Raw genomic sequence first — 14,229 nt, 5'->3', positions numbered from 1 at the left:
CTATAACCACAATAAGCCACTGAGAGAGAGGACAAGGGAAGGAAAACTGAATAAAATAAAAAAGTAGCAGGTGAAAATATACTAGGAGAGGACAAAAGAAAGAGAAGTAGGATTTGCAGTAGGGAAATTACAAGGTTAAGAGACAGATGAGTAACAGAATACACAAGACAACATAAGGAAGACTGCAAGGAAAGGGGACTGCACCAGAAGTAAAGGTGACAGGTGGGAAAACAAGGAAAACCGTGCAGTGTCTGGCAGATGTATAAAGAATGAAGACAAAAGGACAGACTCTTACTTATTGAGCTTAGTACATTCTATTTATGCTTTTTCATTTTATTATAATTTTCCTGGCAGATAATTTACACTGTGTATTTGGGGGAAAGGAGAAGTTCCTTCTAAATACCAAGTTTACATCACCACAGGAGGCCACCCTGGGTTCTGCAGCTTAGGAACTGTTGAGACTGATGAAATTTTATATATATTTATAAGCTCCCAGAGCACTCGTGGACCATCCAGCAGACAGGGAGCTTATCAACTATTTAGAGAAGTGTCCTTGGAAAAAAACATATTTTTTCCAAATTGAGAATTACATGTAATACTGCTGAAGAATGAGGCCATATTTCTAGCTGCACGGTATTTGTTTATGCAAAATATAGCGATACTTGTATCCAAGAAGAACTTCGGGGTGAGGGGGAAGAAGTTGGAGCAAATGTTCTTTTTCTAAGTAAAAATGGAAGATTTCCAAACTGGACCACCGGGGGAGCTGTTCACTGAAGCAGCATTATGGGCTGCCAGAAAGCAGCTCTGAGAAGGTAGGACAGGGTAAGGAGGAAAAGGGAGAGAAGGAAACAATAGGGTGTGTGACACACGGGGACTGATGACACTGCGAGCAGTTAAATGTGTCATGTCATCCCAACTGAGGGTTATTGTGGTTTTATTGGATAAAGTGCTGAACAAAGTCAGAAAAATAAAGCAATCTGAAATTAATTAATTAATTAATGCAAGGCTCAATCCTGGCTAAAACAAAAGCCTTATTCAAGGAACAGACGAAGCGTGAAGGAGAAAAGAAAAAGTTATCTTAAGCCGATAATTCACTTAAGCTGTAATAAAATTATGGTTTACGACAGAATGTTCTCAGGAGTTTTTTCTTGCTTGCTACTTCTTCTCCATCCCCTAAGAAACTCCATTCCCTGAAGTAATTCAGAAAACTGGCAAGCTGGGAATCATGTATCAAATGTAAGCTGCTTTCAGTGAAATCAGCACAACGGCTCACACAGTGTAAAGCTATAATTCCCATGAATAAAACTGGGAAGGAAAATTTCACCCTTAAATAAAAATCACCACAAAACTGGGAGGTGGCAGAGTATCTCTTCCTCTGTGCTCAGAGGAAGCCAACAGGACAAAACCAGCATCACAGATTTATAGCAACAGATCCCATCCAGAACACAGCCATTGTGGAAGGGTGACATGAAGTTCAAACACACGACATTAATGCCATCTGTTAAGGTATTGTAACTGTAAAACTAGAAAGCACAGCAGCTTCAGTACCTAATATTCACTACAGACATCAAGACTACTGGACAGCCAATTCAAAAGTAATTAGATCAGTGTCAAAGCCTCAAGCACTAAACTGAGATCAAGTCACAAAATGGTTACACAGAAAATAACAAAATTAGAATGATAGGAACAAAGGATGAAAGAGTATTTAGGAAAAATGTTCATATTCCATCCTCCTGCAGCTTTTCAGAACAGGCAGACAAAGGGTATACATATTTGTGGTGCTTTTGGGGGGGGGGGGGGGGGGGGGGAGTGGCATAACTCAACACACCAGCACAGGACTATTCAGAAAATCCTTTGTTCCTCTGACAGATACGTAGTGGGATATTATTAGTAGATACTATTAGTGGATTTGACCAAACCAACTTCCCAGAGCACCTTCTTGCAAGCAACAACAGTAAGACTATGGATATAGTGATAATATTCAGCCTGAAATGAGTCAATATTTGCAAGATCCCAGAGGATGACCCTTCCTTGAGGGAATGAATTCACCTTCTATTGCAATTAGAAGAATCATCAATCAGGAAGAAGTCACTTAAGCTCCCTTGTTCAGTGGCATCACTGTTATTCAGCGGAGAGACAGAGTGCACAAGCCTGAACCCACTAGAGTTGCGCACGCACCACGATGCCCAAGTTTCGGAAGCCAAAGGACACCCAACACTCTCACACAACATCACTGATAAAGATGCTCCACTTAAGAAAGAATTGCTGAGAGTGGATTAACAGGACACCGTGGAGCTTTTAAAGAAATGGGATCACTGTTCCATTTAAAAGACATCCAGAAGCCCTTTACTTACTTATCACTTATCACTGCAGACCAGAGGAGGCTTCAGTGCGAGATACTGGACCAGGAGCTGGGAAATGAGAACTCTGAAATGTCCTATGCTGTTTCCAGGTTGATTGATTCAGAGCAGCTTTGTCACAATATTTGGCTTCATTTTTGAAGTGCATGAGAATAACACAGCAGATATTTGAATGACTAAAGTAAAACTAAAATCCAATGAGTGAGACCAGCTTCTTCAGAAAAAGAAAGATAGAACAGGTGAAAAAGATTAAAATTGTAAGAAGAATATTAAGTCAAGCCTGGAGAAACAATCATTATTCAAATGAGAGTGATAAGGAGATAAATTTTCTAGATGTTTTTCCAACTGCTAAGATTTGTTTACAATCCTTTAAAAAAGATCTAACAAACAGGTATAAGAAGAATCTTGGCCTCGTACCCACAATATTACTGAAGATGATAACGAGTAGTTTATCTATACTGTTTCTGATTCATTGTAAATGCAATGAGCTATCATTTTAAATTTCAGTGTATTGCTGCAAAAACCACGAGTAGTTTAAATTTTGACTTAGGGACATTATTGCACCTGCAGCATGAGGACATAATTGCATGGGATAGACCCAAGAGTCTCAAACATTTGTCAAAGTAAGAAATTCACTATCCTATTGTTTCCACAAAATCAGAAATCCTAGTTCAGAAAAGGGTTTTCAGTTAACAATTTAGAGATTATCTGAATGGTACTCTGTGCTTTTCTGTCTGTAGCAGGAGATTGTGTCAGAGACAAAGCCAGATGTCACAGAACATCAATGGAAATAACAAAATCTAGGTATATCAATGCAAGTATTTTTCCAGATACCATATTGACTACTTCCATCCACTGTACGCAGACAAATGTTAGGAACTATTGCAGAAATCACGATGAGCAGCACATCAGACCCAGATTAGGAGGTGCCTTGCTAGATTGTTGGGCTGTACATTTTCCAGAAGCTCCCTTCAGCTAAGCAGTCCTTAGATGAGCACTGGGGTTCAGAAAGGACGATCAGTCTGTGTTTCCAAATGGACATATGCAGAATATAACCTACTGTGGGGCTGAGTATACCTGTGATTGAGGCAGGAATGGTTCATATTATTTTGAGATCGTATCAAGCTTAAACCCAGTGAGGTGCTATCACTGGGGTAATCAAGAATAACAGCCCTCTTTGCAGATTACCATGACCACCTGCCTGTTTACCTGGAATGATTACTCGCATCAGGAAAAGGACTGCAAGTACATCAGCATATGACAACCTTACATCACCAGAACTGTACAGGCCAACTCAACTAGCAGTCAAGCAGAACTGCTGCTGATATAGCGCCGTTTTCGAACAGAGACAGAAAATCACCCTCTCAGGGCACACGCTGTCAAGATATTTTGCCATGGTACATGTATGTTGCCCTCAGCAAGAAGTTCATCGACAACATTATGATGCTTCACAGCAGGAATAAAAGAATCATAAAAAAAGTACAGGTGAAAGTTGTGAGCATTTATCTTCTGTACAAAGAGTTCAAGTAACATGACAACAACTGTATGAGACCAATTATTAAAAGAACTGAAGAACGGTTATGCAAATACTATGAAAGACACCAGAAAAAAAGCACAAAGAGGGAAATCTTACTCAATATGGGAAAGCTCAGAGCAGAGTTTTGCAACCCAGAAGCAACAGATCCCAGTGAACATGTCTTAAGGAAACAATCACATCCACCCAAACACATCTTCTACGTACTGTAGAGAAAGAGTCCTACACATAACATATCATCCAAAAGAAACAGACGCTACAGCTAGAGCAACTCACTGAAATCACAGTCACACTGGGGATAAACAGTAGTCTGAGAGAAAAAAAAATGTTTAAAATAGAGAAGAAAGTTAACATACTAACTGGATATAAAATGGGCAGAGATAAACATCAACCAAAAATTATACAGAGTATTTTAACCATTAATGGTGTGAGGGTTTGGAATAGCCTGAGAAGCAGCATGGGCAAAAAAAAATTAAATAGGTTTGAGAGGCAAACCCCTTCATAAACCGTGCAGTGACAGAGAACCCTAAAACAGCAAACACAACATTGGCATCAGGGACAAAGGAGGCCCTGTCAAGGCCTAAGGAACCTTAGGACTTAGAATCCTTTTGAACCCTCTGGAATTTCCATTGCTTTGACACAACTTTCCAGCTAACAATTTTATTGAGATACTAACCTGTGGGGAGACCAAAAGTCAATGTAGAGAACGTAAGGACAAAGACCTAGGGAGCATAAAAGAGTGTGCTTGCAGCTGAGTGCAGGCCACTGCATTTGAGATACTGACTAAAAGCACAACAGGGAAGATTTCCTAGGTAACAGTAGGTCTGCCAGGGGAACTGAATCAGTTATCAATGAATAGAAATGGGCACTTGAAAGCAGTATTTTTTTAGAGATTACCTGGGTTGGACACATTATTCTGTCCTATGAAAACGCCAGCTGGAGAATTTGTGGTCAGAGGATATTGATATACTATGGGACATGGGGAAATATCATCATGGTAATGCTGACCATATGGCTTGACATATAGCTGGTTGGGAAAAAAAAAAACTGAAATCTACAGAGGGAAGCAGGAGCCAGGACACAGGAAGAAGGAGCAACTCTTCTGTCTGGAGAAACAACTGTGCTCTGTGGAAAGAAACAGGTCAGCTAGATCAAGCAAGAAGGCTACCCAGAAAAAAAGAAGAAAAAAGGTAGGGTAGATCTGCAAACTGATAAATAATCCTCAATCCTCAAAAACTCTGGAGAAACACAATCCAAAAGACATTTTGGGAGAAAAGCAAAGTTCAGAAACAAATTCCCTGTTAAAGGAATTTAACAAACTGTCAAGAAAATGTTTCATTTCAGTATAATTTCTGCTAGAGCTCTCCACAGGTCCTCAAAGGAATGTTTCTGTCTTACGTATTTCTCCCCACCCTTTAGGTCAGAGCAGCAAAATATGCACAAAATCCTGCACAAGGGCCTGGGCTCCGCATTTATTGCATTAGGCTAAAGATCCCATTTTTTTAAACTATTTTTTTAAATAAAAAACTATAAATAAATATGCAAGAGTACACAAATACCTATTCACATACTGGACATATTTGTACAAATATGTGCTCCATTGCTTTTATAAAACTTAATCATCCAAATCATGTTAGCTCCCATACTCTACCCCTTTCTCTAAAAATGGATTTTAAGTGAATGAAAGCAATATTTGACTGACATTTAAAGTAAATTAACATGCATACCTTTCTAAATTAATTGTAATGCCTCAATATAACATAAACTGTCAGCTTACTATAATTTATTAGAATAAATGTGATCATATATTATAATTTCTTTAAGATCACTGCACTATATAAATTGTGATTCTGCTTGTTTAGTAAAATATAGCTGTATATGAGAGCCTGCACTATGATGGAGATAGTTATGCTATAACGAATGTCCTTTAGATGTGAAGCAATATAGATGGATTTCTACAAAATTGAAGAGGCACATTATCTGTACAAAAGACATCCTTTTCTCATAGGTAACTATTTCAGTGATCAAAAAGCTTATTTAGAAAAGCTAGTTGTAAAGACTCAGAATTGTTTAATGACTCAGCTTTGGTTTTAGCACAACAAAAACCATTTGGTGTATTTCATCTTTGTTATTACAAGCACAGTCACTTTTACCTTAAAAGAAAAATTTTAATGGCTGATTACTGGTGTTGCCTTGTGACAGAATATTAAATATCAATCAATACTGTTAGACTGTTCATTTCTGTAGGTTTTGAATACTTGACCTCAGGATGCAAAATAAACCCACTCTCTGTGAACAGCAGACCTGAGACAGAACTTACGTCTGCCACTGACTTGTATGACCATTCCTTCACCTCTATAGTTTTGAGATTACTCACTCATAAAAAAGACATGATATCTGCCTGCCACTGAAGGTATGTAACTTCAGTAACAAAGTTTCAAAGTACTTTGGGATCAAATTAAGAGGTACTACATAAGTAATCTAAAATAAGCTCCAGAAAGGAAGCATCAAAAAATATTTCAAGCTTTCCACTTATCCCAAATTTTGGTATTAATTACAAATTTAAGATACAGAGCTGATGCAACATCTTTAGAACTGTTAGTGTAACATTGTAAAAAAAAAAAAAAGTCATATATCACGTATAGTAATACCTGGTTTAGGCACCTGACATTCATTTACCTGACTAACGCTGAACAATTAACATTCATGCAGAATGTGTTGCAGTCAGCCCCAGACTGCTTTACTTATCAAGCTTGGCAGACACTAAATCCATTAGATATGAGTTTGACATCAGCCACAGAAATTCCATGATTCTATACATCATTCCACAGAGACATCTGATTTTTTACTACTTACTGAGCTCTCTTTTTTACTGAGACAAGGTAAGTCAGGCAAAGAGAAATATGTATATTAAATAAGCACGAGTATCAGCCAGGTCTACCATTAAGCAGAGCTCAACAGCTAAAATATGAGCAGTTAAAGCTTAGTAAACGTTTGATGTGGAAAACCAATACAACAAGGAGGACCAACTCTGAGAATGCCCCACAGCTGTGGCCTTGCATTTTCTCTGCACAGAGCTCTTTCCCTGGAAGGAATGAATAGAGGAAGAAGTGGTGAAGGATTATTCTATTTGCAAGAAAGAAAATCTGGCTTCCAAATGAACAGCAACTCAGAGACGCTAGAGCACCAAGAGGTGGACAGCAGGAATTTGTCTCTGTCAATTTAAGTCCAAGACAGAAAAATATGACAACCACAAAAATGCTTTATGAGGGCACTTGAACAAACACTTTGGAAGTCCATGGAGAATAATATGTGGTTTCAAATTTTTGTAGACTTCAGCAAAGTCATTTCTAGGTCTTTAATCTTTTTAATGGACTGGTCATATACCTTTTGAAAAAGTTTCAGTCTGCCATAGAGAGGGACTTGGAAGGAGAATTTTTATAGCTGCTAAGCATCTACAAGTAGGAAAAAACCCCCAATTATCCTGCATCTCTTATTTGTACAGCATTCTGCTGTGATTACAATATTCGTTCTTTTCACCAGGGAACACTCTCTCTGCTGAGGTTCAATAGACATGATGGAGTTCATAAAATCTAAAATATGAGTGTACGCAGTGTCTAATAAAAACATGCTAGGTCTTTTTCAATTGCAAGGACTGATGTAAGGACATACAGAAGTAAAACAACTTTTTAAAGTCTGTGTAAGTACAATAATCTGAAATAGTTCCTTTTAAAACAGTGTTCCACAAACTAAAAATACATGCTCATGGTAAATGCATAGTATCAAAGAGAGGCAAGCTCCAGTGTCTTGTCTGAGCTGATACAGAAAAACACCCACTGTAACTAGCCCGGGGAGGATGCGTGAGAAGGATGATGGTAAATGACTGTTAGCCAGGCGGAAGGTGCAAGCTTCCCTGGGCCTCAGAGGGACCCGAGGACAGGGACCAGGACAGCCCGCACCGCCGCACCGGGCCAGGCCGGGGGGACCGCAAGGCCGGGCGGGGGCCGAGGGAGGCGGCCCAGGCTCCCCGTAGCCCCGCGGGCTGCCCGGCTGCGGGAGAAGGCATGAGGCCTCCCCGGGCGCCGGCAGCCGGGAGGGACGGCCACCCCCAGGCACGGCGGCCCCGGCTCCTCCCGGCGGCCCGCCGTCCCCGCCCGCTCTCTGCCGGGAGACAGACACAGACGGGTCCCCGGCCCGGCCGCGCCCCCCGGGGCGGGCCCACGTGCTCGGCGCGGCGCTTCGAGCCCTCGTCGGTGCTGACCCGGCAGCAGCCTCGGTGGGGCACGGCCCCCCGCTTTTTTTTTTTTACTTTTATTTTTTAATTTTGTTTTTATTTTTAGAAGCAGGCTGGCGGACACGATGTTTGTGATGCCGGACAATTAGCAAAAGCAGCAGGGGGATGCTTGCCAATAAACACCGAGATTTGAGGTTAAGCAGCTGTAAATCTGCATTAATCGTTTCAGGAATTCAGCTATTTACAAAAGCTTTTAAAGAGCAAACAAATAAGAGAAGGGAGGGGAGGAGAGACAGGAGAGGAGCCGAGCTGTCCTTACCTTCACATTGTTTCCCTTCGCCTTTATAGCCTGGCTTACAGATGCATTTGTAGGATTTCGGCGTGTTTTGGCAAATTGCATCGATGTGACAGTCATCCGTAGCTTCTGCGCACTCGTCAACATCTGGAAGCACAGAACAAACCCCAAGGGGACAGATAAGAAGGGAGACCTGAGACACAGAAAACCCTTGAAGAAGCTGTTTGCTTGCCTGCCTTCCCACTGTCATCCTGGAAATGGGAACATCTAAAGTTAAATAACTAGAACAAACCAACGTGTTATTCTCCTTAAGTCATTTATAAGCAGTGCTCCACCAAGCTAGAGGGACTCGGTCCCACGTTTCTGCATTAGGAAATCATTAGACATACTAGTAATTAGCGCCGGCTTATATAGGTCTGGTACTGGAGATCCACATCTTAGTAAAACAAGAGAGTGTTTAAATGATCTGTAAGATGAGGGGGGGAAAAGCCCATTTGCATGTTCTAGCAAAGAGATCTTCTTAATTTAGAAAGATAGACCCTAGTGTAAATAAACTATGCTGGCGGGGGAATGAGAAAAAGAAATATTTGAACAGCAAAACCACATTAATCCTTTTTATTAAGAGGCAAAAAATAATAAATAAATGGAAGACCATATGAAACGCGGTAAGCTAGCACGGAGCAAAGCAACCTGCAATAACATCATCTACATGGACTAAAACTCACTTCGAAGGAAAAAGTCCCAGCAGTCTTCCCGGCCCCTGCCCGGGCGGGTGCCTCACTGGTGAGCCGGACCCTGAAAGGGGGGACCCAGACCTCTTTTCTTGTTTTCAGCCTAGGAAGCCTTTACAAACATTTCAGTGACGGGCATCCGTTTTCTCCCCCCGGATTTAAAGAGGATGGGGGAGGGAGGAGGATGAGAGAGAGTCGAGATTTGGTAGTCGTGGGAATGTTAATGAAGTGAACATAGAAGAAAAAAAAAAAGCTCCGACCTATTCAGGGATGGGGTGTGCTGCTAACACGGGAATATCTAAAGCCCTGCCTAACCTGCCTTGCCCCCTCCGCGCTCCCCACAGACGGTCCCCGGCCACCCCCCCACTCGCAGCGCCCTGTGCGAGAGGCTGCGGGGGGGCGGTATCACCACCGGAGACCGGCGCTGCCTCGGGGAGACCGGCCGCGCCAGGCCGGGCCGCTGTCAGCCGCCGCCGCCGCGGTGTCAATACCGCACCTTGCAGGGATTTCCTCACCATTTCACGCCACAGCCACATCTGGGACTGCCGCGGGGGGGCGGGGAGGGGGGCAAGCAGGGAGCGCACTGCCTGGGGGGGGCGGGTTAGCAGCCGGGTAACAACCGGCAGTGCTGCCCGGAGCACAAACACCCCCCCCGCCTTGATTTTTAGGAAGTATTTAGGAGAGAGGGTTGTTGGGGAGGGAGGGAGGAAGGGGGGCCATCCAGCGAGAGACATGTGCGGTTGGTTTCATGCCAATTAGATTAACAGATCCTCAAAAAAGGTGCACTAAAGTGAAAACAGTTTTATTGTTAGCCTGAAATCCTAACGCTAATTGTTTCAGAAGTGCTCACTCAGCCATCCCCACTGATAACACACGGATCCTTCAAAGTCACCGGGAGCAGGAGGGGGCTATTTAGAGAGGGGAAAATAATCAGATATCCCGGCATGGCGCAGAGAACTTCTCCGAGAGGTGCGGACCAAGACGGCCCCGCGGGGCAACTCAGGGATCCCAGCAGGAGAATTGCCTGAACTCGGTATTGTGGTCTTTTTTTTTTTTTTTTCAAAGAAAGAGGGGAACGCTTTCCCCTTCCCAAACGCAGAGCGCTGTATTTTCTGGAGAAGCGCGGGGCTGCTGTGGTCTGTTTCCTTCTTTCTTGTCCATTCATTTATTTTAACCGCTGAGAAGGTTCAGATCTAGCTATGATTTACGTGAATTTGCTTAAGGGGTCCGAGGGTGCTGCCCAGATCAGACAGAGATCCAGTCAAGCACAGAAAGAAAAGAAGATTGGATGTTGGGTTTGTTGGTTTTTTGCTTTTTTTTTGTTTTTAAATGCTTTGGTTCATATTTTTGACTCATTAAACCGGCACCCATCTCCCATCAAGATCAGCAAAAGTGACGGCTGGACTCTTTATAGTGCCGTCAAAAATTCAAACTGCATTGAGCCAAGGGGGACATTTCACAGCAACCAGAGGATGCCTGGGAGTCAGGCGTGAATGCCAATGAGTCAAATGAAAGGGCAAAACCAAATATGAGCCCCTTGCTCTGCTCCACATCTCACATTGCATTTCTTGGACTTTAAGAACTTCTACACTGACTTCGTTCACATTGTTGCATTTAAACTCTTGTATCTGAAGAAAAGAGATTTTTTTCCGTCCCCCCTCCCCTCCCCCCTTCACCTTAAAGGATTTCTAGCACAACTTCAGAGACTGCATACACATCTTTAAGAAATTACTTTGGGCTTACAACATTACTAGGCAGATGGGGTTGGGTTGTTTTTTTTTTTTTAAACACCGGAGCAAAGACTTAATATCATTACTGCTATTAAACAGATACAAGCGCGGCTGTTAAGAAACAGCAGGTCTTTGGGTTAACGCGCAGACACGCAAAAACCTATGAAGATATAACAGCCAACGCTTCCCCTGCGGAGTCTCTAGGGTTTAGCACAGATTTATCTCGTAGGCACTTAATGAAAGTAACTTTTTCTTCCCAGTCTCTCCCTCCAGACGTCCCTTGGCTCCGGCAGTGTCAAACACGCGAGAAAACACCTCCCCACCACAACTTCCAACACCCCCGGCAGTACTATCAGCAAGAAGTGACCTCCCCCTCAACACCTTACACCAGGGAGAGGAGAGCGGACAAACACGGTTTCCCCCCGGGGCCACGGCTCCGCGCCGCCCGAGCCTGGGGAAGGCGGCACGGTGGCGGAGCCCCCCTCTTACCTGCGCCCCCGCTGCCTCCCGCCAACCTGCCGGCCCAGGCGAGAGCGAAAAGCAAACAGCAGCGCCGCGAAAAGCAAACAGTGCCCATGATAATGATGCGATCCCCGGCCCCCGGTGCCTGTCTGCGATAAGGGACGCGCTCGGGGCCGGCCGCGCGGAGCCGCCGGCGCTGACGCCCTGACAGCGCCCCGCTGATTCGCCGGGGCTCCCGCGGCGGGGGCGGTGCCGGCCGCCGGGGCGGGCTAGGGCGGGCCGGGCCGCCCCCCCCACCGCCCCGCAGGCCTGCCCCACCGCTCCCGCCCCAACCACCGCCCCCGGGGCTGCCCCCGAGCCCCGCCGCCGCCGGGGGCGAGGGGCGGTCGGCGAGACAGAGGAGCCCTTCCCCGCCCCGAGAAGCGTCTTGTTAGTCAGGCGCGCGGTGCTTCTCGGCGACGTGCCCGCGCCCCTGCTAGCCACCGCTCACGGCTCCCAACAGGTAGGGGAGAGCCGTTGGGGGCCGCTACCGGGCTTCGTCTTCGGGCGTCACCGGCTGCGCCAGCCGCCAGCTTTGTTCCCCTCAGGGGCCGGGGCGCGCGGGCGGACCGTTAGAGCCACCCCACCCCTCCTCGGGAGGGCGCCCCCCAGCGGCGGGGGGCGGCTCCGCGGGTCGCAAACCCTCGCAGGGAGCCGGGAGGAAATGGCTCCTCCCGAGCTGCCGGCTTTGAAGGCGGGCGAAACCGGCCGCCCATCTCCTTGACAACGGCTGAGAGGGATTTCCCCCCTACACCCCTTCCCGGGCTCAGCCTAAAAGAAAACTTTTTTTTTTTTTTTTGGTGTGTGCCCCCTCACTCCCCCCCTCCCCGCCCGCCTTATTCTTAGCCTCGCCTCACTCCTGGCGCTGCCGTTCCCGCTCGCCTCGGGCCGTTGACCAGCCGCTGGATTTCTCCAGCGTTTTGCCCCTCTCCAGCCGGCCACCCCGGCCGGCCTTCTCCCGGCCTCGCCCCTCCCAGCCCCGCTGCACTCGAGGCAACCCCGGCTCCCCAGGTGACCCCTGCAGCCACGGCCTGCCCCGGCCCAGACGCCTTCCCCAAAATCATCATGGAGGATGTAACCTGCCCCTGCTGCAGCCGTGTTTTTGTGAGTGTCGTTGTCACCACCACCCCTGAAGGAGAAAAATCCTTCGGTTTTAAACCCAAAGATGTTAAATTTAACCCCTCAGAGGGAAATTGTGTGACACTGAGGTCTTCCAGACAGATTGCTTTTAAATAACCGCAACAACTTGCAGACATCCCTTGTTAGGACTCTACACCCCTATTCGCTTTACACCTTTCATAGACACCCCACCCCGCTGAAATGCTTTGCTACTTTAGGTTCTCCTAACTCCCCCGCAAGGCTCTCCCTTGTTTGCAATATCCACTTGTCATCTGGATAATAAATGCACCCCGCCATAGCCTTAGATGCCTCTTTTTGTCAAGTTCCTTCCAAATGTATGCAAGTTTCAGTACAATACACTTGCCCAGAAAGTCTCTTTAAGCCTGACAAGATGGGAAGGAAACGTAAGAAAAGTTGCTCAGCCCAGCTGCTTGGTTAGTAAAAATACATGCCACTATCTTTTTCCTTCATAAAACTAAATGAGGAGCGCACAGCGCAAAAACTGATTGCTTTCTGAATGTTTACACCTCTGCTTTGGGCATTCCCGTCCTTAATCCTTTAGGGGTGGGGCAGGGGTATTATTATTTTAATTCCAGCCCCTTATTTTTGTGTGACTACGCCGAGGTGCGGTTGTGAATTCCATGCCCGAGTCTTCCCATAGATACACTAAGCGTTTCTTCCATGTAGGTCCCCAGAGGGATTACCTGGTACCTTAGAGCTCCACCTAGTGAGTTTTATGGCGTGCTGTAGCAGAGAGACCATCATCTCAATAATTATATCTGCTGGTAGGGTGATCTTTACCTTGTTAACATCACAGGCCACTCTTTCTAGAAAGGCTCTTATTTTCAAAGACTTTGCAAATATGAGTTTTGTCCTAAGTGAAAAATGAGGCTTCTTACTAACTTTTAAAAAAATATTTCGCAATTGGCCCTGTCATTCTATTTCATGAAATCGTGCTACAAGTTTATTTTCCATCAAGGAATCCACTAGAAATGTCTAAAAATTAACTACCTCAACTTTTAAAAAGTCGTACTGTAATAAAAAGGTTTGCTAAACCAACAAAACACTCCAATTGCCTTGGTGACTTGCTCTCTAGCACGTATTAGAAGTATCACGTTATTTATATTTGTTAAGGTGCTCTTAGAGAAATCACTATGCTTGTGCCTTTTATCTTCCCTGATTCTATACATTTATAATCTGTACAGTACTGATACTACCTGCGTAGCACTCAGGAAAGGGAATCACCTTGATCCAAACACCACACTATCTATATATGTCCTTGTATACTCCAAGAAAGCTAAAGATCCTCCATAGGTACCCATCTTTTAGCAAGCTTGCCTTTTTTTTTTTTTTTTTTTTAAACTGAGATCCTGACTGACAGAACATATGAGGAAATACAATGGTGCAGTGTTTATCGAAAGAAGGTCTGACCTAAGAGTCAGGATCATCACACACAATAAGGAATACGATCTACAGTGCCAGGCTGAATATTTCCAGAAGGGTCTTTTCAGCAGTTTTCCTTCTGAAGGGCAACATCTTCAAAAAGGGATCCTTGTGAACTTTCACCTTTTCACTTGTAATTATGCTTCTGTGCTTGTTTATCATCATCTAATATCATCCCTATGCCAACTGCACAGATGCTTCCATGAAAAATTAAATATTAGAAGTAATGACGAAGCAGCTTCTCCCAATGTGGAAGCCAAGAGCCAGATTCATGACCACAAA

At 44.8% G+C, this 14,229-nt stretch overlaps 1 protein-coding gene across 4 annotated transcripts in view; it reads right to left on the bottom strand.

Moving 5' to 3' along the window:
• Positions 1–11,565, bottom strand: part of SCUBE1 (signal peptide, CUB domain and EGF like domain containing 1) — a 211,992-nt gene extending 200,427 nt beyond the window's left edge. For all 4 annotated transcript variants that reach the window (XM_074591049.1, XM_074591060.1, XM_074591068.1 and 1 more), the window contains exons 1-2: positions 11,374–11,565; positions 8,448–8,570 (exon numbers count right to left, since the gene is read on the bottom strand). In XM_074591049.1, the coding sequence (XP_074447150.1) occupies positions 8,448–8,570; positions 11,374–11,461 (211 nt within the window). In that variant the 5' untranslated portion in view covers positions 11,462–11,565. The remainder of the gene's footprint in view (positions 1–8,447; positions 8,571–11,373) is intronic.
• Between the last annotated feature and the right edge of the window lie 2,664 nt (positions 11,566–14,229).

The sequence above is a fragment of the Larus michahellis genome, chromosome 1 (genome assembly GCF_964199755.1).
Source record: "Larus michahellis chromosome 1, bLarMic1.1, whole genome shotgun sequence".
In the NCBI taxonomy this organism is placed as follows: Eukaryota; Metazoa; Chordata; class Aves; order Charadriiformes; family Laridae; genus Larus; species Larus michahellis.
This window is presented reverse-complemented; position numbering and strand designations above follow the sequence as displayed.